Source organism: Varroa destructor, unplaced genomic scaffold, assembly GCF_002443255.2.
Source record: "Varroa destructor unplaced genomic scaffold, Vdes_3.0 BEIS01000001.1, whole genome shotgun sequence".
In the NCBI taxonomy this organism is placed as follows: Eukaryota; Metazoa; Arthropoda; class Arachnida; order Mesostigmata; family Varroidae; genus Varroa; species Varroa destructor.
In genome coordinates this window covers 68446402-68473676 of record NW_019211454.1, presented here as the reverse complement: position 1 = coordinate 68473676, position 27275 = coordinate 68446402, and the positions used below count along the sequence as shown (strand labels likewise).

Sequence of the window (27275 nt, the reverse complement as noted above, 5' to 3'; positions counted from 1 at the left end):
CCGAATAAACATGCATAGGCAAGGGAAAAGCGCTAACGCTTATTCAGACTGCAAAGTGAATCATGAGAGACTAAATACTGCAGACAGAAAACACATTGTAATTTTTTAAAGAATTCCTTTCAAATAGACGAAATTGTCTGTTAGCAAAAGTGCAAGTTTGCAAAATTACAATGACATTAATTCTCTGTATGTATGTTACGTGTTTGAAAAGTCCTCGTTGTTTCAACTTCAGTATCTTTCAGGTACATCTTTTCGGACTAAATGTTACAAACTCTTAATTCACCTTCCTCCACGTATTTTTAAACTACGAATATTACCACACGGGCTTCTACGCGAGCTAATTTCTTCTTAATATATTTTATGGTGGCTCATTGGTTGATGATAACTAATACCTTTTCCAATTGTTTTTTTGTATCATATAATGGATTGTAGAAGGACTGTATTCAACTAGAAAAAGCATTTTCAGTGTAGGATTGCTTCTAAATGCTATGTAAATCGAACTAAACTTCCTGCTCCTCATTTTCTGTGCGATTTTTGATCAGAAATTTTTACGAACTATAGCTTTAAATCAATATGTTTACAAGAGAAGACATTTGCAAAATCATTTCCCCAAGTAAGAGTCTCAGGGACTGCCTTTTGCGGTTTCTTAAGGCACCACCTCTACGTCTATCAACATTCAATGTGATGTGGTCTTATTTGGCACAAGTAGAGCATTTTATCTATCTATGAACATATTACTTTGCCAGTTCATAAGTTAAAAACGTTATATTGGTTTTAATTGTTTAACAAATTTTATTAAAGAAACCATCGCGTGGTGTTCATTCAGAGTCTACGCCACGTATAGTTCATCATTTGTCACACTTTTCCATTTCCATCAATTTTAAATTGCTTAAATACGTTAACTTTCATAGCTAAAAATGTAACCAAAGGCGTATATCTTTTGTGCATTTTTCATCTGCCCATATTTAATTGTCCCCAACACCTTCAACTCTGTTTCCATTATTGCTATAATATAAAAGGTTGTCTATTGATGAAACTCCGCTCTTGTAAACCTAGTCGTGATTGTTCGTTCTTTGTGATCGCGTGTATGTAATACATATGATGTACATATGTGATAGCGGATACTATAATCTTGAGTGAATTAATATAATAGACAATCATGTTGAAAATGATTGGATAATTTATCACACTATGGAACCGCTGACCAGTACACTCGATAACCGATGGGTAAATAATAACAAATGAACTATTTTCGTTCCATCCATATCGTGCTTGATCGTATTGTAATAATAGTCGAAACGGTTTTTAGTAAACTATTATATCCGTAAACACGACAAAAACCACTTCGCTATCCGCATACAAATGGGATTCGACTTGGATAAAAATGGCTTTGCTTTTTCTTGTATCTTGTGAAGGCATTGTGGTTCTTCTCTTACGGCTTCGGTTTTTCCTATATTAGCTTCCTGTCCTAATCATGTAATCGATATCAACTGCATTATTAACCACTACTCGAGCCCTTCATTGCGCACCATTTTAGTGTATAGAATTAGCAATAATATTCACACCTTTATCGCGCAGTTGCGTTCCGTTAATTGGTATGCACCATATATAGCTCGCCTAAGTGCCATGTTCCTTTTTGAACTCTCTCGCCGATTTATAATTCACTGCGTTCATATTTTCAATTACAAAAAATGATATATGTGTATAAAGTAGGTTTGCATCTGGTCGCTTGCAGTATCCTACGTCATTTCTCTCACTTCGACCCGATTCATACCTTACCCTATTCGCGCAAAGCTAAAGACGTTCCTTTGTCTTTTACCTAAGCATTCATAATAAAATAAATTGAAAGCGTTTCGCACCTCTCATGTCTGTATCTTTTATACGCTTTCGAACGCCTTGTAAACCCTCTTACTTATCGCACTAGCGAAACCTGATAGAAAGGTATCGTCGACAACAATAGCCCTCTTCTCTGTTAAGGTAGAAAGTCATCACTTTTGCCTTCCACCAAAAGACTCACTTTTCTGTCCTTATTATTCCTGATGGTAGATTTGGTACTTAAATATATGATGATACAAGTAAATATTTGCTTCGTCTTTCTCGCTTTATTCCTATATCAGCTAATCAACTCTGATTCGTTCCATTCTGCGGCTTATTTTGCTTTGCCTGGCAAATAATGATTCACCCACATTTAATCATATTTTGTTGATGTTTATTTATTTTGTGTTTTTTCGAGTTTTTTTTTAGACAAACACGCTTTGCTGTTGTTATTATTACTGCAATCTTTTCCTTCTGTTCAATATGTAAGCAATGTAAAAATCGTTACGTTGCCAGGCTGTCACACTCAATTTGGATAGTCAAAATAGTGTTATGTCTATGAATGAAAATATTTACTATGTAGGTTCTATTGTGCTATTATGTCGTTCATGGGGTCGTCATTACATACTGCCTTTTGATATCTGCCTTTATTTCTACTTCGTTTGTTCGGTCAACTCAAGCAACGCTGCTCGTACCAGCTTTTTGTCGTGGCATCATGTCTTCGTACCGACTTCATGTTCCCTCATCGAACAATGCATTACATAACTAAATTAATAAAAACCGCAACTTCTTTCATATTGTCACTCACTTCCAAATTACTCTTACTGTACCACTCTTCCGCGCTTCTCGTTTACTCTTCACCTATCAATAAAAATCCCCTTATTTTTAGATATAGTGATGGCAGACGAGTTCGGCATGGCTTTCATACATGAGGGTCAGAAACAAATGCCGGAAACCGAGAAGTGATTGAGAACTTACAAACTATAGCTTAAAATTCTAAGTGAGCGATATATATATCAAGAAAAGCTGCGCTCTTCATTAACTTCTGTATTGTAGAACACGAGCCACCTAATGTCACAACAGTACGCTAGCAACACCGATGCTGAGAACAACTACGCACAGACAACAGAGGCAGAAGAAAAAGAAACAGCATATAATAATGATAACGACGATGAATTAAGATGATGCCATGTAGGGCACAGCATATAATGCACAGAATACATGCAGTAAAGATTCCTTCACAGACAGAACGTTACACGAACTATCGACAGACTCTCAGACTAAGAACAACGGATAATTTCATCGCAACTAAATCTAATTATTACTAGTGGTCCCCTCGCTGACTGCCACCCATCACTTCCGTCTGATTAGAACTTTTTCGCCTGCCTAGGTTTTGACCTGCGTAGGTTTCTATTTTTTGCTGCTTGCGATCACAAGATCCACTGCTCGGTCTCAGGCAACCTACATACTACGAGGTTCATTGTCTCAAAGCTTTAAGGTTTGCAATGGTTAACGACGACGGTGCGACTGAGCGCACGAACTTTTGTCAGTAGACATCGCCCACTCCTATAAACGCCCAGTAATTCCTTCCCTTCCTTGTATAGCCTTAACTTAGCTCTTCACAAAGATGACAAAAAACAACAACTCTGTCAACCTCGTTTATGTTTTGCTTACTGTTATGTTCTTTTGCGTATGTTCGTCTGTTAATCCTCTTCTTACACCATTTCTGCGTGCAATCACGAATAATTGATAAGGGCACCGCAGGTGTTCACAGAGCTCCTCGTCGCCCCCTTCCCCCCGGTCAAAATAGCTTTTTTTCAGAATCGAAACTGTGGTACCAGAAATTAGAGAGCGTGGGAAGAAGACGCCTTATGCTCTAGTAAACAGACCATCCAGCAAAATGACAGACCCTCCACCAGCTTTCAAGCCTTTTAATAGCTTTCTCTAGTTCAAACTAAAGACAACCCTCTCCCACGCTCTCGGACCGCAGATTAAACATAGATTCTGAGAAAAAATGGTTTACACTCATATCATCTGGCATCTGCGATTGCTTTATAGGATTAGCTAGCGTTCCTATTAAAGTAGTAGTGTTATTAGCTGTTACGATTGTTGCCATTTCTGTAGGGGGCGACGACGACACTGGAGCAGCTGCGGCACTTAAGCGGCTAGCGAGGGGAAGTCGTTGAGATCTTCTACACGAGGCGTGTGTTGAGGACGATTCGATCGGGCATTTGATCCTGTTCTGGCGTTGGGGTTGGGACCAGCAACGCCAGGTGTGGGGCCATGCCCGCCTTGTGAAGGCTGCCCAAAGCGTGGGCCACCAGGGCCTGTGCGACCAGGTCCTCGTCCGCCACGGGGAGGGCCACTGCGCTGATCGGCGAAATGAAATTGCGAGGCCAGCGTCTGTTCGAGTTGTTTTTTCATCTTCTCGCACTCGTCTTCCGATTCTTCAGCGTCTTCTTCACTATCATAGGTTTCCTCTTCTTTCTTTTTGCGGATGACGGTCGCCTTCTTCAGTTTAGGGTCGTCCTTCTCACCCTCGTTAGGCTTGCGGATATTTGCGGAGTACTCGGCCTTCGATTGCTTGGCTGCCTGTTCTTTTTTCCATTGTTCGAGCGTCATCTCGACAACCTCGGATCCGGCGGGCGCGCTCGCTTCTTCACCGCCTGTCACAATTACAAGGATACAAAGCAATCAACGTAATTAGATTGAAGAAATATGTTATTACGTTCATGTAATCAAAATTCAAAAATGTTAGCTTGTGCGATATATCAGCGTCGTAATAGTTCAGGTCGATCATACTGTTAAAACAAGATTCATTACGCGTTGTATTTGAAGTACTTTTGATCTACAAGCAAAGAGCAACAATGAAGTCACCGACCTCGATAAACCACATATCCTCAACTGAATGGCTTACTAGATGCGCCATTCCTTTGGTCACTTTGTTATACTGGTTCTTTATAGCGAATCCGAAACGGTAATTAGAACAAAGAGCAATCCGACTGGACTAGTAATAAAAAAAACTTAATTGAAGTCCGCGGTAGAAAACGAGTAGCAAATGTCATAAGACCGACTGCATCAAAATAATTAACTCAGAACGCGGCAGAACAAACCAAAATCTCATACACTTTTCACGAAGTCGAACTATGGAATCACATTTGACTTGAAGACTGATTACTTGTAATTACCATGAAAATGACGAATCAATGGCTTCAGTAATTTAAGTAATTCAATAAGTGTGGAATTGTGTTGGTGTGTGAAATTGTTGCTAAATAAACTAACCTTCCGCAATCTCTTCGCGGCTGCTGTCCTGGTTAACGTTACTGGCATTAGCGTTCGATCCCTGTTGCTGTTCAAGATCGCCCTGGTCGTTCGCTGACGTATCCGTTGCACTGCCCCAGTTGTATGCACCTTGGCCTCCGCGTTTCTCGACCGATTTCACTCCGGACCGTACATCACCTGAGCGACGATCAAACTCCCTTTGACCACCCCTTTGAGATCGGGGAGCTCCGTCGCGGCCTCCTTCCCCACGTGGGAACCGCGGTCCACGGGGACCGTCCCCTCTCGCCCCACCACCGCGATTATCCCTTGGAGGGCGCTCGCCGCCCTCTGGACGAGGTTCAAAGTTCCGCTCGTTGTTTCGTCGTTCAATGTTGGGATTGTCGTTGCGGCGAGGCGCACGCGGACCGCCCTCAGAGCGCGACTGTCCACCAGCGGCAGCAGAGGGTGCTCCGTCGTTGCGACGCGCTAGAGGCCTCGCCGGAGGATTATTGGAATCTACAGCAGCAGCAATCGTTTTTACAGACTCAACAAGAGTCTTGCTAAGACCCTTCTTCTTGCCGGCGTCCTTCTTACCTCCTTCCTTCTTATCCTACACACATGAAGGGTATCCGCAACAGCAAAACGAAACCCCCAAAAGCGTTATTTTTTTCTAACGCGAAACAATATGATAGTCACAATGGATGAAAACCAAGTTGATAATTAAAAAAAAAACGTAGTTCGTAGCTTATTTTACATGCATTGGGGAAAATAATGGCTATGTTTTACGGCAATTCTATGTAACACATCGAATTTTCTACCTAGATTACCTATAATTCAATAATAATCTAGACTGACAATAGACTTTCACTAGTGTCATAAAGGATACTGTTATCCATACAAAATGCGACGCTCTTCGCTACCAGGTGTATTCAATTTTACTCGAAAGGAAAAGAAATAACCGGCAATACCGTATACCGAATCGCCTTTACATATCTGTAGTCGCAAATGTTACACATTCTAGTTGAGGTACAAGCATAAAATGGCGTTACTGTGACTCTGTCATATAACTAATGCAAATCTTTATTCCAAATGGGCAGATTTGTCGAATCAACGGCACACAAAACACAGTTTTAAAAATCGATATTTGTGTGAGCCAGATATAACGTGTCAGAGGCAAAAGTAAACAATCCCTAGACATAGCTCGGAGCAGTAGGACGAAAGATAAAAACTTAACACAGCAGTGCCGGATCTGAGCAGCTGTTGCACGAAAGTCATGCCATCTCGATATAGCCAATACCGAGACTGGCGTATACACATACGCACAACAGCAAGATGAAAAACAAGCCTTTAGACTATTAACATTTGTTGTCCCATAAATGTTTGCCATATCTTATATTGTTTACACTGTTAAATCGAATGTATTGTCATTGTGTCACCAAAGCATTTCTAGTCAGAGCTATATGTGAGAAGATGATATCAACCGGCAAATGATCGTTTTTAAATGCTACCAAGTTTTTCCTACTAATATTTAAGTAGTACCTAAGAACCAATCCAACGAATAAAATACGTCATTGTCGTAGCTACCCCTATTTTACACACCATTACTAAACTGTAAAAATATCGAATTACTATTTCGAAGCTGTTTATTGAGATTTAGATTTGTTGAGAGCATTAAATATTTCACATAATTTTTATTTCTTGCATGTAACTGATACTTGTGTATCCTACTGGTTACGAATCAATATTAATATTTCGGATTCACGGCAACATCAAACAAGAGAAACGTTAACTCGGACTTATTCTATACTTTCTCTCACCTGGAATGTTTCAAAGCTAAACGCGCTATCTTACCTAATATCTTTCAAGAAGCATGGACCCAACACAATGGCAGTTCGTGTCTTTAAATAGGGCAATCATTTCTAGAATTAGAGGCCTGACTGCTCCTACTCCCCTATGCACTACTACGATACTTTCAGCTACTTAAGCAGTCGCAGCAACAGTAGTGGTTTTGCTATTACAGGTACAAAGTTACAGTAATCGAGCCAGACTTCCGGAGGAGACAAAAGGAAGTCCAGTCGCCGTTATCCAGCGCCAGCCATCCATTTAGTCAGCCGGTTAGGCAACAGTCGGTCGCAGCTAGTAATCTCTTTGTTGTTGTTGTTATGCTGTGTGTTTCTGAGAAGAATTGCTGAATTGCTTTCTTTTGCCCTTGGGACGATTGCAGAATTTACCAGTAACGCTGACTCCAGAAACGTGCCACAAAATGGCTACAAACGTATCAACAGCAGCCATAGCGATTGTAGAAACCTAGCCACACGCATACGGCCATATGGCTGAACACACAGACGGCGCCAGCGGTAACTTAATGCAGCCAAACTATGCTACATTATGAGCGCTAGAGCTAGTGGCGCCATCTCGTGGATACCCCGCTAACCACCACGTGTGTGAAAGCTCTGCTTTACTTTAATGAGCAACAACTGACGATTGATAAATGCATATTCAACCACCGGTCCAAATATTACAAGAATTTTGCCGTTAAGAGCAAGTTTGTTTACCTTCAAACCAAATGAGGCAACACAACAGCAGCATTATAAATACATTTAACTGCTACTACCGCTGCACATCAAAACACGCTACGATTATTTTAATTTACAACTTCCTTGTCAATTGTTTGCCATGACGTCGGTAGGAAATAGCTACGAATACGTAGGCACTCATAAAAGGGCGCAGTTACAGTTATATATATATACATACATATAAGTAATATATATATATAGACGGAAAACAAGATTAGACTTTTTGCCAGCCCATACACATCTTTCTACCATTAGGCAGTGGAACAATCCTAAAAAGAAATATTTAGACCAACATCACCAGTCTGGTGCTCATAGTTGACTGAATTGTCCGATGAATTCAATAGTACTTGCTATCCTAGTAGACTATCGCCGTAATGTGGTTGACAAATTAAGAAGGTTGTAAGCTGATAACGATCAAGAAATTCAACTGCCTGCTGCTCTGTCTGTATAGAATGGAACATCCTAGAAACGGTTGCCATTAGTGGAGAGAACAAAACAATAACTGTTCATTCATATTGCGAAACCAATGAATCGAGGACCCCGTAAATGTAGGTTTTGCGAATGCTACTCCTCCGACAAAACCTAACTCTCATACCTATTACAATGCTGTTTGTTTCTACGTAACATAAAAGAACAGCAGAATAAGGAATAGGATTCCAGTGTTTCACACTCGTTTGACCCCACCCTCGAATTTTGAACGCCATCGTATACTGCAGTGGTAACTGGCACTGCTCATATGAGATCTAGTGGTGCTAGTGGTATTGCACGTGTGAACAGAGTCTGCTGCATTGTTCGATATTCACCGTTGAGTAAACATTACTAAACCTTATTAGTCAAAAAGAAACAATAGCGCATACAACTATCAGCTGCCATTTTATAAAGCAGCATAATCATTATCATCATCACACATCAAGCTTCAGACGAGAATAGCAATGTGCGCTGTTGCTATAATATGGTATAGCTGAGGTCGGAATCAGTACTGTAGCAGCTTTATGTATTAACGAGGACGAACAAAACTGTTTAGGCTACAGTATGTTTTTAAGGTGATCAAATTTGGTTGGATGTTCAAGTCACGTAGGCTAATGCATGTTATTCTCATCATTACTTATCTACCATCACAATTGTGACAGAAAGGTAATTCCAGCAAAAAATGATTGGTAACCTAGCCTAGCTATTAGTCTGCCATTGTCCAAAAATGGCGAAACGGAGTCGTTAAACCGCGCGCTTAGTGAGTTTTGTAGGAACAGCAAAGCCAGCACCTAGTTGACATGCGACAACAACATTTCGTTGAAACTAGTCGCACATTACAAGATATTCACTGTACATGCTTCGCAACGCTAATGCTATCCGCCGGTCCGCTTCGTTCGTAGCGCAGCCTTTCTTTCCAGCAATCCGATAATGAAGTATAATAAGAATACAGAGCAACACGGAACCGAGCCCCGTCTCTCATTGAGGGCTGGCTATAGATCACTGCGCCAAGAAAGTGGTTTTACGTACTGTTCAGCGTAAATTATGGTTGACAGCTTTTCACTATTGTTCACTAAAACGCTATTGAAATAGTTGATGCATTGCAAATAAGTTTCGATAACATTTGAGATTGGCCTTCAAACGCAAAAACCCATCACACAAAGTTACTTACCCCGGCTTTGCGATGGGCCTGCTCCTGCTTGGCCAGCATATCCAGTGGGTCGTTCTCTTCATCAAGAAACAGCTCGAACCTGTTATTCAGGTTGCACGCGTACGATACCTCCATTTTGGTGGCGGTTTTTGCGCTGTCTTGAGCGCGATTAAAGAGGATGAATCCAGCACTTGCGTTCGTAACGTAGCGTAACACGCCGAATCTACAGCCGAGGCCAGAAAGAGACAAGATGGCTGAAATCGAAACCAATACAAACTGCTGAGAAAGGGCAAGCACGCGCCAAATTTCAAATCGATTTTAACCGCGAAACCGCAATCGTGTGGAGACCTTTATGAACGATGGTTCATAAAGAGCATTGTTCGCGAGTAACAGCCTTTGTCTTCGTCTTGTCAACCTTTTTTTGTCCATATATTAAGTGCGCAAAGGCCGTAAATGTATTTTAATTCAATTGCGGGCCAGCCATCATAAGCAATACTTCATGGCATATACCTGGACGTAATTTGAACATTAATGGGATAATGATACTGTATATAACCAACTGTGCTTGTATCTGCAACGAGACGTCCAAATTGAATTTAGCAATTTTGCCTCATAAGCGCTAACTCATTATCACCGGCGGGCAGTCATTTGTGTAGCTCTTCAGAAGGTTTTATATAAGAGGGCTTTGTTTAGTAACGCTACACTATTTTACAGCCAATGCCTGTAAAGGCACTTTAGACAAAGAAGCTCAAGTTTACTACATGTTTTACAAATCTTATTCGGTAAGAAAGGGTATATATGTATATATGAATACTCCTTATAGTGGCTATTGGGAAATAACAGGAACATTATTATCATATACCTTGATATCTACGAGCTACGAACATAGCATACAGTGAAACAGGTTACTCATCGACACCGGCAAGAGCACAGAGAGACACGTCTGTGATATCAGCTAAGCCGCATGGAATGAAACACTAAAGGTAATGGATTCAGACGGTAAAGAGTACCTGTGAATTGCTCCTCTATTCTGCTACCGCATATCAGTGGACTTTATTATGCACTAATACGTCACCTTGACATGCGACAAGATTAAGGGAGCTACCTATAGACCTAACTTTATTAGAAGTTGAACGCATGTCAATTAGTCTTTTACGAAAACACATTTGTAGATTACTTTAATCAATATAGCAAGTATATGCGAATACAAGACACTAACCGCTTGAAATTAAACATTTCTACCATGAAAAAAGACTTTCGTTGAATCTTTTTAATACACATAGTAGAACAAGAGCCTCTTGGTAGTTTGAAAAAATCACTTGACAGTTAGACAGCCTTTATTAGAAGAATCGTTTTTTATTGGAATCATCAGCGTACCTTTTGTTGCCTTAACAGTGGTTAAATAAATCTCTGGTTAATTCTTGATACATGTCATAAATAAAAATGGTTGTCCAAAAATAGGATACTTAAAAGTGTTCCAACCAATGGGTATGCGTTAAGTGATTCAATCATACTTCCGCTTCTAATCAAAAATATTTTTTGAATAAGTGCCATCTTCTATGTTGCGTCTATGTCTTCTATCCACCTATCAATAAAATGTTACAAAGAGATAAATGAGAAGTTGTGCATATAATTAGGAACACAAAAAGAAAGCTTGACTAATACTGTCGCGCATAATTAGAAATATGAGAAAAGCTTCTTTGGGCAACAAACGATTTTACATCTACTAGACTTCAGTATAAATTTCTGTGAATATAATATATTAATTCACTAAATAAACAACGAGACATTTTTGGCATGAACTAACTAATGTATTAATATCTGTTATTTATAATATTATTGGCGTGTGATTGTTAGCAGTAATTATTATCATTATTATATATCTAGTTCTTGATCGAGCATAACAGGTCCTTCCACTCGTTGTCAAATACGTTGTAGAAAGAAAAAATGTAATCTATCCGCTAATATCTCTTTTTCGTCCACATGAAAGACCCAAAGGATCTGTATGGATATCACCGTCAAGACATGATGACGGCGCTCCCTGGTGGCAGCATATCAAATGCTGCGCCAAAACAAGTAAACGCCTGCAGGTGATTCATATTTCAGAGGACAGTACTTTATGGCGCTATTATATGGAAATGTATACTCAGAAAAGCTCCAGTCTGATCCAAAACAGCTTTCATAGGCTGTGTTTGTGTAAAGTAAGGAACGATGTATTTACACAGCTGATTGTGCGTTCATTTCGTCCTACTGTGGCTATGCAATAATTGGTTTTTTGAGTTCATATTACGTTCAGTTATCACCCATTAGCATTTACAGTTATGATAAACACGAAATAATCGGTGAATGGTATTTTCCAGTAATCTGATTTTGGAGAAGTAGAAATATAGCTTGTTTCTACTATGGAGTCAAATTGAGTTGCTCATTTTCAAATAGAAAGAACGTGTTTACACAGGGAAAGGTTACTGTGTACCACACCGTTTAATCTATTAATGAGTATTTTGCGCACGTGAAGCACAGCACTAACATTTATGAATTTAACCATCTTCAATTGACATTCCATTGTGAAATTCAAAAGCTATTTATCCAAAAGACTTGTAGCACAATCAATAAAAGCCCTTCGTTATCAACTACCGTAAACATTATTTCGATGATTCGGACGAGAATCAATAAGCACGAAGAAATCGACTTAGTTAACAACGACTGACACTGAGAAATGAAACTGGCAGCTGAAATGTTTATATATTGGTGTAGATTAAAGTTTAATCTGATTCATCCGTTCCTCTTTATCCGGCTTTTGTGAAAGAAAAAAAACAGTATTTTTGGCATTTATATATTTTTCTGTGTGAAGTTGATTTATTTCATATTGAACAGGCTCTTAACGGATAAATTGTGATGGACACCCTATCTGGTAGAAAATGCCGAGGGCAAAGATTCACCATTAGAAGCACAGTTCTCATCCTCAACGTTAATTACTACGGATACAAATAATAATCATAATAGTGGTGATCTGAAATGTGACAAAACTGTAGCTTTAGTGGTGAAGATGCTTCCTGGAGTGGTTTTGACAATCTGCTTAAGAATGTGTTTCACTCGTCCAATGGCAATGTGCAGCTTAGGTTAGAGTACAACGGAAAATTATACGATATTGCAGGGAGTGTGCGTTTGGATCAACAACTTACCTTGTGGATAAGTAAACCGGGTCTACTCAGAAAAATAAAAAAAAGTTAGGTTTATCCGACAGATGAAAATTTTACCAATAAACAACAACATCAGAAAATGAGAAAATCTAAATTTGTTAACAGAAGAACAGCCGTAGCTTTATGCGCTGTGCACAATGAGCTGCCTACAAAAACCGGATAAGGCATCAAGCTTAGACGATTCTAGCGACTTAAAAAGGGTAAACGGCAATCGGAAGAATTCAGATCTCAGGAACTGACGAAGTCCAGTAATCATGATAAAGAAGCTTCGGCCAAAGAAGCCACTGCCAGTGGACAATCATCAGTAAACGCAGAGGAAATCATACGCCGTCATTGTTCAATGAAACATATCACACGACCTGCTAGACGTTGTCACGAAATGGCATATGATAATAGGTGAATAGCTGACTAAACGCTTGTTTTTTCTATATGTGCATTTACATTTTAGAAAGACGATTTTAGGGTGGAGAAGAACAGCAGATCAAACTTTATAGTCTTCCTGGGATTTAAAGAATGACTTGTGTGAAAATGGACGACCGTAATGCCGAGCGTGTTTACAACGGGTTAACCTCCCTTGTAAATATTGCTGCGAACCAACTCTCAAGTATTGAATATCGTGGAAAGCAAAGAAGAGTCACAATAGATTTAAAATCGGGAAAAATAGTATGTAATTTTAATTTTTAATGTTTGTGTCGCACATGTATCACAAAAGGCTGAACGCGTACTAACATACATCTCTGTTATTTTGTTACATCTTTAAAAATAATTTTTCCACCCGAAATGGGTTTCATGCTAGGACGGGAAACTTCTTAGGCTCGTAACTGTTACTCGGTTAATAAACAATAGTATAATCTAGCGAGACGTGAATTTTATAACAACCGCGTTTATACCGGGTGATGGTGCAATTAATCATTGAAGCCGGTGGCTGGAGCCAGAAGCGCATTCACCATATATTTTCTGCGCGCAAATTTTCATGTTTGTATTTAGGCATGACTATCTTTAACCTTAAAACATCATAATAATCAAATGCGATCAGATAAAACAGATAATGAATTCATTTTAGTAAATGTTTCCTGTATACGCTGCATAATTGTGTGCTAGCTAAATATCGTTACTGCACCTTTTATTTTCAATCATTTGGTATAATACAACAGTGCATATTTTTATACATAGTATTATTTTGCAGAACAAGCTATCACGTCTTACATGAACGACTCCTGTGACATTACAATACCTTCTCCTTTGGCGATTAGCGACAGTGATGATTCCACGAGAAGGTAGAAGTTACCAAATTCAACTAACAAAAAAACTGCTACCTGAAGACGAAAATACTACGAATGGGTCTCCGATGAATTTGACCTGTTCAAATAGAAAAGGTATAAAATATTTATGGGTTTTCTAATTTGTGTATAAGCGAAAGTTAAGATAATAGTTAGTAAAAGAACATCAATCTATTTAGCCCACAAATATGCAGGCGAAGCTTTGTTTCAGTCTTGGTGTATCTGATAGCTTTTGGTAGGTCTAGTACACATGTATTGTGGAATCAATCGAAATCAGAAACAAAACCTATTTATAGATAAACCACAAAATAAATCGTTCCAGTAAATCAACTTCTGACGTTTATAGAAATTTCATGCGCAGAAAGTACATCAAAGTGAGAATTATAGAGAAAATACGATGCAATTTCGCTGTTTATGGCTGTTTTTTTCGCTGTTAGAGTGTATACACTCTTTTAAAATCTCTTAATCAATCCATCCCAAGGAACAAAATCGTTAAATTTAAAATATGTTTTTCAATTTATTATGCGAATAGTGAACTTGGAGAACGACTATAAATAAGGTTAAAGACCATAAGAAAAAATCATATAGATAAAGAGTTTGAGAAACTGCTTTCGTAACTCTTATAAATTTTTTTAAGAGTACAATATGATATGAACGACACGCCTAGGAAAAATTGGTTTCATAGTAAAAATGATAAAAGCAATCCTTAAAATATACCACTCTAATGCTAGTGCGGAAAGATTACTTTTTTGGACAGTCTTTTTCGGTACAAGTTGCGCATTTCTCACGTATCCGTATATACAGTTTTCCTTCAAATTCTCCACGAAAGGTACAAGCTAGGACCTCAAAAAAAATTTTTTTCAGTTATGTCTTGAGATCCAAAATGGCGAGGAGGAATTATTTGATAGAGAGAATGGAACAACTGCTGCAAAGTGACGAGACGATTTGAATACCGTCATGGAGCATCTTATTGTAAGATGTGAGACGTCTAGACATTGGTTTCACTACAATGGAAATACTGAATGAGAAATACTGTAACTCCTAATAGTAACTGTAATTCCGTTGCAGTCCCGCTATTTTATTTAACCCCATAACCTTCTGCAGTTATTTCATCAGTCGACTCAGTTAATTCTGGATTTGTCTCAGCCGTAATCTATTGGCTTTTGGTGCACTTATGAAAGATGACAGGGGCATTTTTAGTGTTGGCAGGCATGTTGTTTCCGAGGTGCACGTGAATAAGGTCGAACATCGGCCGATTTCTAAAGTACGTACGATAATCTTGTGGCCTTCGACCGACTCTTAGTAGACCTTGCAATTGGTAGAATCGGCTAATTATTTGGTTCTGGTCCTGGGACGTTACCAAAGCCTGAGGAATATGAATTTTTTTAAATTGCTTTTGTACGTTGTATTTATACATATTATACTAATTGGAAATTGACTCTGCTTCTGGGACGTCACCGAAGGCTACTAGCTTTTCCCATCTTTTTTGTTAAGTATAAGCAGTCGCACATATTTCATATATATATGTGCTGGCCCTATTCCAATCCTTACGAAGAATTAAAGATCTTTTTAACCTTTTTTAATGTTGTTTACACTAAATATAACCCATATATTTTTCCACATTTTGGAATTTTCCTATGAAGATGTCAGGAATTATTTTAACAAAATATAACTATATCAGCCGGTTCAAATTTCGAATTGACATTTAATAGAAAGCGGTTCAAAATCCATTTTTATTTCAATGTTGCATAGGTAAACCGATATGAGTTTGCACCACATTCATTCAAAAATATCCACTATAGATATAGTATATGTACTGCATTTTTACATGACTCGTCGAAATCTATCGATTAGTTTCAAGGATGTTTTTATCTTTTAAACCACATTCTTGACCGGATTTAGGTATATACGAATGTATTACATTTCGATTCAGTAGTAGTTAATATTCATTTGATTTTAACTATTATTTACCACTCTCACTTCACTTATTGCTAATGACATTCTTTTTCTACACAAATGACAACAGACCTCCAGTAAAACTTCACTTTAGTTAGAGTGCTGGCAAGCTTGGTTGAGCTAATGTAGCTAAGGGAACCCCCAGGAATGTCTCAGTTTGTGCATAGCGAGCTTTCAATAAGCGGAAGCCTTCAACTTTTGCACCTGGGTGAGTATAAAGCTCACTGGACGAGTCGTGTACACTCAGTAGCCAACGGAATCTGTTACAGTTAATATAGCAATGAATATTATATTTAAGACAATCCAATTGCTTAGAACGCTCAGGAATACATAGAGTAGAAAATAGATCGATGTAAAATTAATATAGACATAACTTTTTAATTTTATTTGTCTCTTTTTTAAATTTAATAAAACAAAGTGCCCTTCCTATCCCACCCAACTAACGATTATTTCTTTCTTCTTATGTTTTATGTGTTATCTGCCTTTCATTCATAAGGCATTCATCCAAACCCGTGCTGCATTGAAAAAGTTTCTCCAAGGATTTTTTAAATTTCTACAGCAATGATATTTGCTTTTCATCTCCTATATTCGCCCACACTGCTGTCATTAGAATTATACTTACTCATGTAACCCGTGATCACCCATAACTCGCAAGTCTTTCGACAAGTTTCTTATAGATTCGATCATTTTGTATCTCTCTTTCTTGCTCTACTTCTTCTACATTCGGGCATGCTTCTTTATTATTAGTATTATTACATTCTCATCAAACAGTGTAATAACAAAACTAGTTACAGTCTCCTTATGTAGCTGTCCTTTTCTTAGCTGATTCACCCTTTCTCTATAACTACGTAATTCGTCTTTGCTTATCATTATTCAACTTCGCTTAACTCTATTGGTCGTCGCTTGCTCTTCTCCGTTTCCCTCTTCTGTGTATTTATGAGTTGGTTTGTCTATTTGTTGCTGTGCTTTTCTTAATGTGACACTTCGACCGACGCGGCACCAGTGCCTCACCTCACCAATTCACCACCTTCAGTTATCTCTATCATCATTATTATCATCAAATGCATCATCACTGTCATGTGGGGTCTCTGCCATTCCACCGTCCCAACCGACCGTTTGTTTTCCCCTGGCCACCTTTTTTTTATCTTCCTTTGCTGATTCTAATGTTTGCGCTCTTGTAAGAAGTAGTTGTACGACGTTTACATTATTAACAGTGACTTCTTATACCATATAATTTTCGTTTTTCTCTCTACTGTTTACTGTAACTCGTTTCTATTTTGTCGTATTTACTAAAGTAGATTTTTACTAAGTCTTTTACTTGTCTGTTTACGTGTAGATTTAATTGTCTGTATATTTGGTTTACTGCTACTCGCCATCAGCTCTGCATTGCTGTTAGCGAAAAACAATAGGCATAGGAATAATGATATTAAAGTCACAATATGAATGGTAAGATCGTAATATTATTAACATGCTTTTGGTACGTGACCTTTGGCGACCAGCTTTTTCATCGTCGTTCGTCGTTCCCTTCTCCTTCCATTTCTTCTCTCTTCTGTCTACATCAGTTTTTCGCTACCTCATTCTATGCAGCTGTTATTTTTCAGTGTTCTGTTATGCTTCTAGTTTTAATTATTACCCCATTAGTCACTCAATATTTGATGCTTGTTTGTCATCATCATATGTTAACATAGATGTCCCTATTTTTAGCGTATGGCTTGTTCTCAATGTGTTCAGCTTTTCTTAGTATTATATTTTATTTTATAGCTATAATTGGTTGTCATCATCCGATGACTACGTTTAATCTGGCAGCTTGAAGTACGTAAACATTCAACGTCAGCTTCGTTGACCCAGTTTACACGTTCGGCCAAATTTCTATTTACTATCAGTTGTTGTTTGCGATGACCTAAATGTGACCTCGACAGAACAGGAACCGTTGCGCCACACACAGTCGAGCGCCACATACCATTAGTATATAGTTGCTATATTGGTGTAAAGCGTCCTTCCGTCAGTTTATGCCATTGCTTAAATTCAGGTAATATACGCTTCACAATAGCATCATCGATCGACCGAAACACATGAATTCATAAACTATGTATTATAATCATAGTATAAAGTACAATATAAGGCTGGATCAAGCGCGTAGCGAAACATGCAGAGAAGACAAAATACGGATAAGTTATTACATAAAGTTACATAATTTTGGCTGAATGTTAGATTGTTAGTGAAGAGATAGGAATTCAACATATTATCTAATGACTTAGGAAGGAATACTTCTACCTCTGAAGCGTACTACTGCAGACGTATAGGTCCACGCAAACCTAAAGAACAGGCTCAACAGAATTTTGAAAGAACTAACTAATAAGGCAGGTAAACTTTTATAGGACAACTTCCAAAGTCTTGGGACACAAGAAAGATGAGACAAGTCAATTAACACTTTACCAACTCTAAGCCAAATGCCAACTGACTTTTGTTGTTGCCTGTCATTTTGACCTCTTTACGACTGATAAGGAAAACATCTTGACCAACACACGTCACTTGCTCAAAAACAAGTTTTTTTTTTCGGTTTTAGGTGGCTCGAATTATTCCAGTTTTATCCTCACTTGTATTTTGGGTAGCTATTTATCGTTACTTAGTTGCCTACTCCCACTCGGTGGTACCAGGAGGTTTTGGCGTGAGGTCATACAACACTCGAGACACGCCATTGACGCGTTCAATCTGCTCAACCATTTCCTGGATGACTCGCAATGGTATGTGCTTGTTAGGTTGAGCGGGAACTCCAGTCATGAAATCCTCTGTGATAAAAGTTCGTACAACAATCGAGCGTTGGCACGGCGTCTGACGAGAATCGCAATTAAAATGAATCGGTACAATAATCACAGGCATTTGTGAAAGTCTCTTTGTCATACCATGTCGAGCCAATGTACCTTGAGCAACGTAATCTGCTTGCCTTAACGTCTGCAAGACATTGGGTGTTAGGTATGTTGGAGTAATTTCGTGTACGGGTTGAGAGACGGGCTCACCAAAGATGAACACGACACGGTTCACATTATGGGTAATCTTCGGCAGTAACTTGGCAAACCTCATAAGCATCGTCCAGTCTTCGGGCACCTGTTTCGTCATTGAATAGTAAATATCTTGTAAGTAATATATAGAAATTAGCTGCGAGTACAGGTAGATCTGGGTTGTGCACGACCTGTGATTACAACATCCATTCACGTAGGTATAAACAACTGGAAGAAATCACCTTCTGCGTAAAAAGAAATAACAAAGCTCACCTTTCCATCAACAGGCGACAAGCCTAACACGTATGAATATGTCCTTTTGTCTCCTTGTACACCGACACTTTTGATGGGTAATAATACGGGATGCATTGGTTGCCGCTGGGATATTTCTGTGAGGAACGTGAGTTCTTCCTTGGTACATGCGTTTTCCACCTATATTAAAATGACATAAAAAAATATAGTTTCGTTTATACACACAGGCGCAATAAGTTAGACGATCTGGCAAGGCTGATTTGTTTTCAATAACTGAGTTGAGTTTATTGTGCCGTTACTCGAACATCCTAAAAACAATGGGCCTTTTTTTTAGAGGAGGTTATCGTCATATGTTTAAACACTGTTTTCCGAACTAAGCTACTTTATGTATGAAAGTTGGTGTTATTAGCAACAGCACTGCTTTCGCCGTTATGAGCACTTCACCTAGATGACTACTAACGTTTTATTTCACTTAGTATAATTGCGCCTGTAGTACTGGTTATCCTTCTTTTGTAAATCAACACAGGTAGCGCAAAGCTTAATAACACACTAATTTAATTAACTTCTATATAGAACAGTGTTGAAAAATAAAGTAACATGTTACCTTATGTACAAGTGAGTGCTTTTTTTGTGACGCATGTGCATAATCGCAGATAATTTTGCAGAGAATGTGAGTTTCGCCGAAGTCCTTCTCCATGTATGATTCTTCGGCACAGATGACACGAACAGCAAGTCCGGGACCTGGGAAGGGATGCCTCATTAGCAGCTCCTCAGGTAATCCAAGGTCTCGACCTAAAGCACGCACTTCGTCCTTGTGGAAATCTTTGAGGGGCTCAACCACGCGTCCCTTCTCACGCAGCATACGCACGAGTTCTGTATCGTTGTGATGCGTTTTGATGGCGTCCGCCGATCCCGAAGCGAGCGAGCTCGCGCTTTCAATCAAATCTAATGATAAGTATAAAGAGTCCTTTATAGCTTTTGTTATTGGGAGCGGGTAGGGGGACTGTAAATGCTTCGGTTCGTATTCGAAAGGATTTTGTAAGTGCTTGTGTAAAACTGGTTGTAACTAACCAGGCCGTAGTGTTCCTTGTCCAAGAAAGACGTCGTCTGGGTTGAGCTTAAGTTCGGCAACGACTTCGTCCGCGACCTTCATGAATGTATCACCGATTATCTTTCGCTTCTCCTCCGGCAGGACTGTGTGACCTAAGATTTTTGTCTTGCGTTTGCCTTTTGCAGGGTTTGTCCGATCAATGGGCAGTTCGGTAGTGCCGTTATAGAATCGGGCCGAAGCATCAATAACTTTAAGTTTCAAGCCAATCTGTTCTAAAGATGCAGCAACCTGCACGCTTTCATCTTTGCGCATAAATCCATTGTCGATATGCAATGCAATGATCTGTGATTCCGGTAAAGCCCGACGCAGCAGGGCAGCACACACGGTTGAATCCACTCCTCCGGAAACAAGGTTTAGAACCTAAATTCGAAAATATCACGTCAATAGAGACTAGCTTAATGGCGGGATGGGCAGGGTACACACTGAAGAGCCTCGATCTATTTAATATAAAAACAGAAAAAACATGGTTTTCACTGTGCAAACTGAACATATAAACTGATATGCATATGGCGTTCATATAGGATCATAGTTTGTAAATCTTGAACTCAAAATATGTAGTAACTAGCATTTACCATAAGGTAACTATGAGTCTGCACTATATTGACAACGTACTATTGCATTACAAATTGCTTTCTTCTAAGAGAAAAATTTTAATATCTCAAAATAAAAATGGAACCGAGGTAATATACAGCCATCAGAATGTAGAACAGCGTACACTGATGAAATTTCTGCTCTAATTTCAGGTTTCTTTCGTGGAAAAATAAATGAACGGCAATAAAGTCAATTAATTTCTCCGTTGTGGTTAATGAAGTCGCTTTCAGATAAATGCGATAATCGAAAATACGTACCTTAGATAAGCCGACAGTGTTTCGAATATATTCAATGCACTCATGTTCTCTACTGGCCAACGTGAAGGAGCCGATGCAGTTGCACACATCATAAAGAAAATTGCGGAAAATCTTTTTTCCATTAGGTGTAAGGTCCACCTCCGGATGAAACTGCACGCCATAGATTCTGCGCTGCTCTGAACAAATAGCTGCTACAGTATCACCGGAGGTTGCTGTTACCGTGAAGCCTTCGGCGGGCTTTGACACAGAGTCGCCATGTGTCAATAGAGCTTCTTCTTGGCCGGTCAAACCTGTGACACATTGAGTATTACGATAGTAAAACATAAAATGAGCCTAAGAAATCTTAAATTTGACGACGCAGAATAGAGACAAGTACGTATCTAGTCGCCAGAGTACGTCAAAGGACACGTGTTCATGTCCGCTTTCTTGCATATATTACTAGTCTCTATTCATAATGGATTTTACCATATAAACGGGCTCTCCTTCAACTCATAACCAATAGCACATTTATATACTTTATTACGTGCTGGAGTAAAAATCATCTTATCGTTATGACTGGTGACAACTGTATCTGCAACGTCCACCACCGCTTCCATTGAAAGCAGTCATCATTCAGCATTCTTACGCACTCTTTCTAGCCACCAGTCCTTTTAAAAGATAACCACCCTTTCATATGACCGCTTTAGGATTGGCTGAGAAACACTAGCAAAAGGTAAAGATGGTCACAGATAGAAATCTAAAAAATAACAGCTTTATTTCAGTCATCCATGATATTCCGCAGTATCTTTTATTCTTTGCGACAGAATACTTAATGATCAAAATCAGTAAATTTGCTGCTTCATAACATAAACAATTACAGTTTTTCATAATATTCTTTTATCAGGCTTTATCGTACCCTTAAAAATGGCTGATGTGGTGTCGACATTGATGGTAAACTGTCCGTCCTCTCGATTGTCCTTCGGGGTAACAGTACCGCCAAACTCCTTGTTAAGTAGCTGCATGCCATAACAGATACCTAACACGGGAAGTCCGCAACGGAAGATCGCGGGATCATATGAGGGTGCGTCAGGGGCATACACCGACCCAGGACCACCAGAAATAATAATACCTGATGAAACAAAAGAAAAAGTAGAAAATCACACATGAGGCGCGTACGAAGTTTCGCAAGGCAGGCTAGCATTTAAACCTTAAGTTTTAACGTTCATAGCTTTGTTGTTTAAAATCATTCATTTCTTTACGCTTAAAAAGTCGAATGTTTTTTATCCATGATTTAGATAGCATCGTAAACATGTAATCTAAGGTTGTAAATGTTACAACTACGCAAAGGTCAGCAATCCAATTGCATCTTTTAGGTAAAAAATGATACCTACATGAATGAATACAAGAAAACATTTATATTCTTCGTGATTTGAACCCGTCAGTTTTTACACGATGGAGCAAAAACATACTGTTCATATCGTAAAGCTAAAATATAGTAACCGATGAGGATAGGAAAAAAATGCGGTTGTAAATAGTAGGGGTGCTTTAGAGCTAGAGTTTTGAACTTCAACCGCATTGCAGCTTAGGTCAACTTTTACGCACAAGATCGGTAAAGTCTGACCCCCAACTGACTGAAAATCAATGAACTCGACAATATCTTCTATTATGTTGAAAATAGATTTAGTACAGTCGATCGCTTGATAGTTACTCATACGTATGGAAGTTGTATTTAAGTATTTCACGCAGTTTTATACTAATTCATGTTAATTTAAAAGGTGGTTAGTCATATATGTTACCTTTGTACTTTGATTTCACGATTTCACTGGCTGGCGTGTTAAGAGGAATAATGATTGATTCGACGTTAAGTTCACGCACTCGCCGATCGATGACCTTGCCATACTGAGCGCCTGCGTCAAGAATACACACTGAATCGTTATGAAGATTACCGTTCATCTTGTTGTTGGTACGGTGGCGTTCTTGTTAAGGTAACGTTTTCTGTAGCGGCGTGTATGTTGTCTTGCCGTAGGAGAAGATTCAAACGAAGTAAAGGTGGTTATACCTTCTGGATGAAACACAAAGAGCGTTGAAAGGTCGCAGACTGATGCGTTCTCACCACTGATTGACTGATGTTCGGGACAACATATACAGCACGCTAAACTGCACGCGGATGTAAACGGTCACGTCGTGCTTTTCTGCTGGATCGGCTCGTTCGCGTTGTGGCAGGTGTTGGCGGAAAAGAAGGGTTGCACGCTTTTGGGTAAGCTCTGCGCGAACTGACTGGGGTAAGAGGCAGTAAACAGATCCCGTGGTATTATTGTATAGTAATCTTGTCTTGTTTCTCGTCGAAGAGTCCTTACTAAGGACTACGCAGGTGTTGCGGCGAGAGCTAGGGCGAGGGGCGCTATCCTCGAGATCTTCTTATCTTTTAGTGCGGAGTTTACGGGCGGCAACGAAGACAAGACAGCAGATAAAGATATTAGATAATCGTGACTGATTACTGATGTTAAAGGAATTGATAACGGTTGGAAACGTACGTCACAGACTACGCAGTCCCACAACCTGAAAGATTACACTAGACTCAACGAGATTAAAGAAATAGCAGTTAGTTGATCAAGATGCAATTCCTCAGGTAACATTTACTTGGTTACTTCGACAATAGGGCAAAACATACGCGAATGGTTCAAAAGCCTTCCTCCGGAACCCCTCTAAAAGAATATTAACGCTCATAATTAGTCTTAAGTAAAGCCTACGCATTGACTAGTGTTTATAAGCATATTAAAACAAATGCACTAAAAGCTTTTAGTTCTGTACAAGTAAACTGTGGTAGTGGCCACATGATCGTCTTTATACACATTAAATATGGATCTATCATTATTCTTCTAAATATCTAAATTTCTTATTAGTCCCAATTAAAACCCGAAACATCAATTTATAGCTTGAAATCACAAGACCTTTCAAAAAAAGCCTTGACGTTCAAGCACCGGATTTTAATGTTAAAATTGCGTAATTGTCGTATGAAATTTTTCCGAATAATCAAAAATTCGCTTAAACAACGGAAAAACATTGTTTAAACCTTTACGGACTTTTAACAAGCTGTGAACGTTATGCAAGATATGCTGAGATGATGCACGCAGCGGGTATGTGGCCATCTTTGATTAAGATGAACAATCAGCTTTACGGCATAACTTCGTTATAAATCAAAATTGGTCAAGTGCGATCAATAATGACTTAATGCAAGGCGTAGGAAGGGGAAAAGTCAGATGTTAAGCCCACGCTTTCCTTTAACTCCGTGTTATTTTTTCTCTTGGCCCCTTCATGAGATGTTGCTAATAATGAGTATTGTGTGAAATTATTAGAATGAATCCCAGTATTTCCTTAGCTCTGAGCATAATTAAAGTTAAATTAATAAATTACCATGAGCATAGTAAACGAATTCGGAGTCCAGGGCTTGATGTTTTCTGCGTATGGTGAATTTCTTATATTAATGATGCCATTTTGCTTTTGCTTAAAATGGCATCGGGAATGAATACTAATTCACAAAAGGATACATGTAAATAAAACTTAACATGTTTTTTTTCTCATGTTTCAAGGTATCATACGTTCCCTCAGTATCAATAAAACCATTCTTTTTTTTTCTGTTATCTTGGAATACGCTAAACAATAATCTCTGAAGCGCGTCTCGCTTTTTCTAACATTTGAAAGTCAGATAAATTTCTGTATTTGTGCTACTTTATAGACATGGTTTAACATTAAAAATGAAAAGGAATTGCAAAAATCGCCTCATCCATGGATACATTTATTTAGGGAATTTTGCTAACACAGTGTTTAAACACACATCCTAACATTGACGCATCCTTATATATTGCCTGAGATGAGTATAGAACACTTTAGGGTAATGCAACGAAACGTGACAAAGAGTGAAACCCTAAGCTTTTATGCACGGTTGCCTGCCGGCAAACAGTGAATTGAACGTGGTGTCACGATAAAGTAACATCTTGGATCAATAATAATAATTCCTTCAATGTATCTCGTGGATAATAGAGATACATTACCTTCTTGTCGCAAATGGTCCCGTTAAATCTGGCGTGCGTTACATGCACATGTATTAAGTAAGCGGGGAAGTCAATATCTTCTTATTGTAGAAATTGTATACGAGGGGGCCGGCGACAATATGTGCAAATATGCAAGCGAACATCTATCGCTAGAAGAAGATTCTACAGGGAACAGTGACGCTCAACGAAACTTGCCTTATAAACAAACAAATATTTCGACAAAACAACATCCACAGAAATAAACATTTTTTTTTTCATTCTCATCCTCTTACTCTCAGTGGGATTAGAGTGTAAATAAGTTATCACGACGAATCCGCCACGGGACCCGGAAAGGGCTAACCTTGAAGGGAAGTTCAAAATGGAAAGCCAAAGGGACTTTTACTAGATTGAAACGGTCTGCCTCCTTTTAGATGTGTATCAATCAAAATCTTTATTTTATTGATTAATGCTCATAGTCTCATCAAGCGCAGCAAATATGGTGCTGAGAAGCTTGTGTTATGCAGAAATACTGTGCTAGTGGCCAGGCCTCTATTTACTCACGGATGTGGTCTTCTCATAAAAATCTCATCCTTTTAATAAAACATTTGTTGTCAACTCCAATAGTGACTTTCTTTTTTATAGTATTTTCTTTCAATGACAAACGTTAATATATGCGCACATAGATATTTGTTGCTTTGTGCGCTCACTTCCTACGAAAGAAGAGTCCTAATCTCCACGTTTATGCTGCATAGAGAATCTGTACTACACCTACTAAACAGAGACCAATTTGTAAAGCTGATCTCATAGTTCTGCTATACGCGAAGTAGGTTCTGTACATTATCATTGATTCAAGTGGTTCTGCCTGCAAAAGTTTATGCACGGGCGTACATTCGTGACCCAGCGTAAAGTTTGGCCTTTTTTCAGGTTTTTCGGTACTATTTTAAAATGTCGAACAATATTATCGTCTCATATACTTCATATGGTCAATGTAGTGCTAATAATAATCGCTTCCGAATAGAAGAATGCCAATGACGGTTGTACTCGATTTAATTTTGCAAAACAAGTTTCAGAGCTTCTGCATGTGTATGAAACAACTTTTCTGGTAGCGGCGTTTTTGCCTGCGCGCACCTTATATAAAAGTGGGTTTTACACATCTTTCTTATTTTCCCAGTTATTCAGCTCTTCGATCATGTTTCACAATTACGAGCTGCTCAGCTATTGTGTGCCGTTCTGGCTAAATGATGTCGTTTTATCTTAACTATACCAGGCGGAGCACATATCACGCCGGCTTACCCATCCTCGGTTAGTTCTTGTGAGCGACTCGCATGGATTTCGGAACAAAAGGCTTGTAGCGTCCTACCATCCATTCTAGCTTTTATATTTAATTTGAATAGAACGCACCTAATAATCCACATACACAGACTTTTATCATTGCACTACAAAACAACGACGCAACTATCGCACTGTACACACGGCACAATCACTACCGCCTCCACCATCTTTATCATTGCACATTTAAAATAAATCTCAGCAGACAGATTTGTCCTATCGGGTAAATGGTAACATCACACAAACAGTGACCACAGTGACGTCACGCGCTATACATCTTCAGAAAAAAGCTGGGCAGAACTTTCCTCAGGTCAGGTATGGAAAGGCTGATTGTATTGTTCTTCGAATGTAGTGAAAAACAGAGCGCGATTCGGGTTGTCATTGCAGTGGAGTGAAGACTGCCGACTTCTTCACTGTCTTACCCGCTTCGGTGATTGAGGCTGAGAGTTGGCGACGACGATCCAAGCGATCACAGGATTGAATTGACGGGCAGGGAAAACGCGCAGCGCTGGCACGCACTGCACTCGAACAACAATAACCACCACCGCGCCACACTCACTCTTTAGCTCCGGTTCGGTTCCGCTCTTCTTAACCGAATATCATCACTATCATCATCAACTATAGCAGCACAATCATTATCAACAGTACCCGTTGCAGTAACAACATCCGAACAACAGCAACATGGCGTTCCGCCAAAAGCGGAAGTGACCAATGGCTGAATGATCTCAAATGGCGGTATTATTTGAAACAATGTCATGCTTTTGTAACTTGTAGTGATTTTGTCTCACATAAATATCAAGTAAAAAAGCTGTAGAATCATTGTGTTTGCCTCTAGATAGATTTACATTCTTTGAATAATATGTATTGAAATTGAATAATATGTTACATCGTGTTAAAATGAGTGGTAGTGAGAAGATTGTTTACCCCGACAGCTACTGTTAAATAGCGGAACGCGAAACTTACGGATTTTTGTGACCGGATGGCTATTAGCAAATATTTTACTTTTTGATGGTTTTACGT

At 39.0% G+C, this 27275-nt stretch overlaps 2 protein-coding genes and 1 long non-coding RNA gene across 7 annotated transcripts; 1 reads left to right on the top strand and 2 right to left on the bottom strand.

Annotated features, from left to right (window-relative positions):
* Positions 1-763: 763 nt before the first annotated feature.
* LOC111252277 (uncharacterized) lies at positions 764-9520 on the bottom strand. Its single transcript, XM_022809848.2, has 3 exons — positions 9292-9520; positions 5098-5686; positions 764-4481 (listed from the first exon to the last, which is right to left on the bottom strand). Exons 1-3 carry the CDS (start codon positions 9403-9405, stop codon positions 3973-3975), a joined length of 1212 nt encoding a protein of 403 aa, XP_022665583.1. The 5' UTR covers positions 9406-9520; the 3' UTR covers positions 764-3972.
* Positions 9521-11087: 1567 nt separating this feature from the next.
* On the top strand, positions 11088-13856 carry LOC147759018 (uncharacterized). 3 transcript variants are annotated; one of them, XR_015320201.1, is made up of 3 exons: positions 11126-11501; positions 12919-13133; positions 13657-13856. It is a non-coding gene; the product is annotated as an uncharacterized LOC147759018 (long non-coding RNA). The 3 variants fall into 3 exon arrangements; XR_015320199.1 differs by having other exon boundaries at positions 11140-11471; XR_015320200.1 differs by lacking the exon at positions 12919-13133 and having other exon boundaries at positions 11088-12866.
* Positions 13857-16059: 2203 nt separating this feature from the next.
* bur (GMP synthase burgundy) lies at positions 16060-26905 on the bottom strand. Of its 3 annotated transcripts, none has more exons than XM_022799117.2 (8): positions 26678-26905; positions 22692-23317; positions 21812-22024; positions 20917-21206; positions 20029-20428; positions 19562-19902; positions 18979-19137; positions 16060-18811 (listed from the first exon to the last, which is right to left on the bottom strand). In XM_022799117.2, the coding sequence occupies exons 2-8, from the start codon at positions 22846-22848 to the stop codon at positions 18341-18343; spliced, it is 2031 nt and encodes a 676-aa protein (XP_022654852.1). In that variant the 5' UTR covers positions 22849-23317; positions 26678-26905; the 3' UTR covers positions 16060-18340. The 3 variants fall into 3 exon arrangements, with proteins under 3 accessions (XP_022654852.1, XP_022654861.1, XP_022654870.1); XM_022799126.2 differs by lacking the exon at positions 26678-26905 and adding an exon at positions 26328-26607; XM_022799135.2 differs by lacking the exon at positions 26678-26905 and adding an exon at positions 26220-26369.
* Positions 26906-27275: the final 370 nt, after the last annotated feature.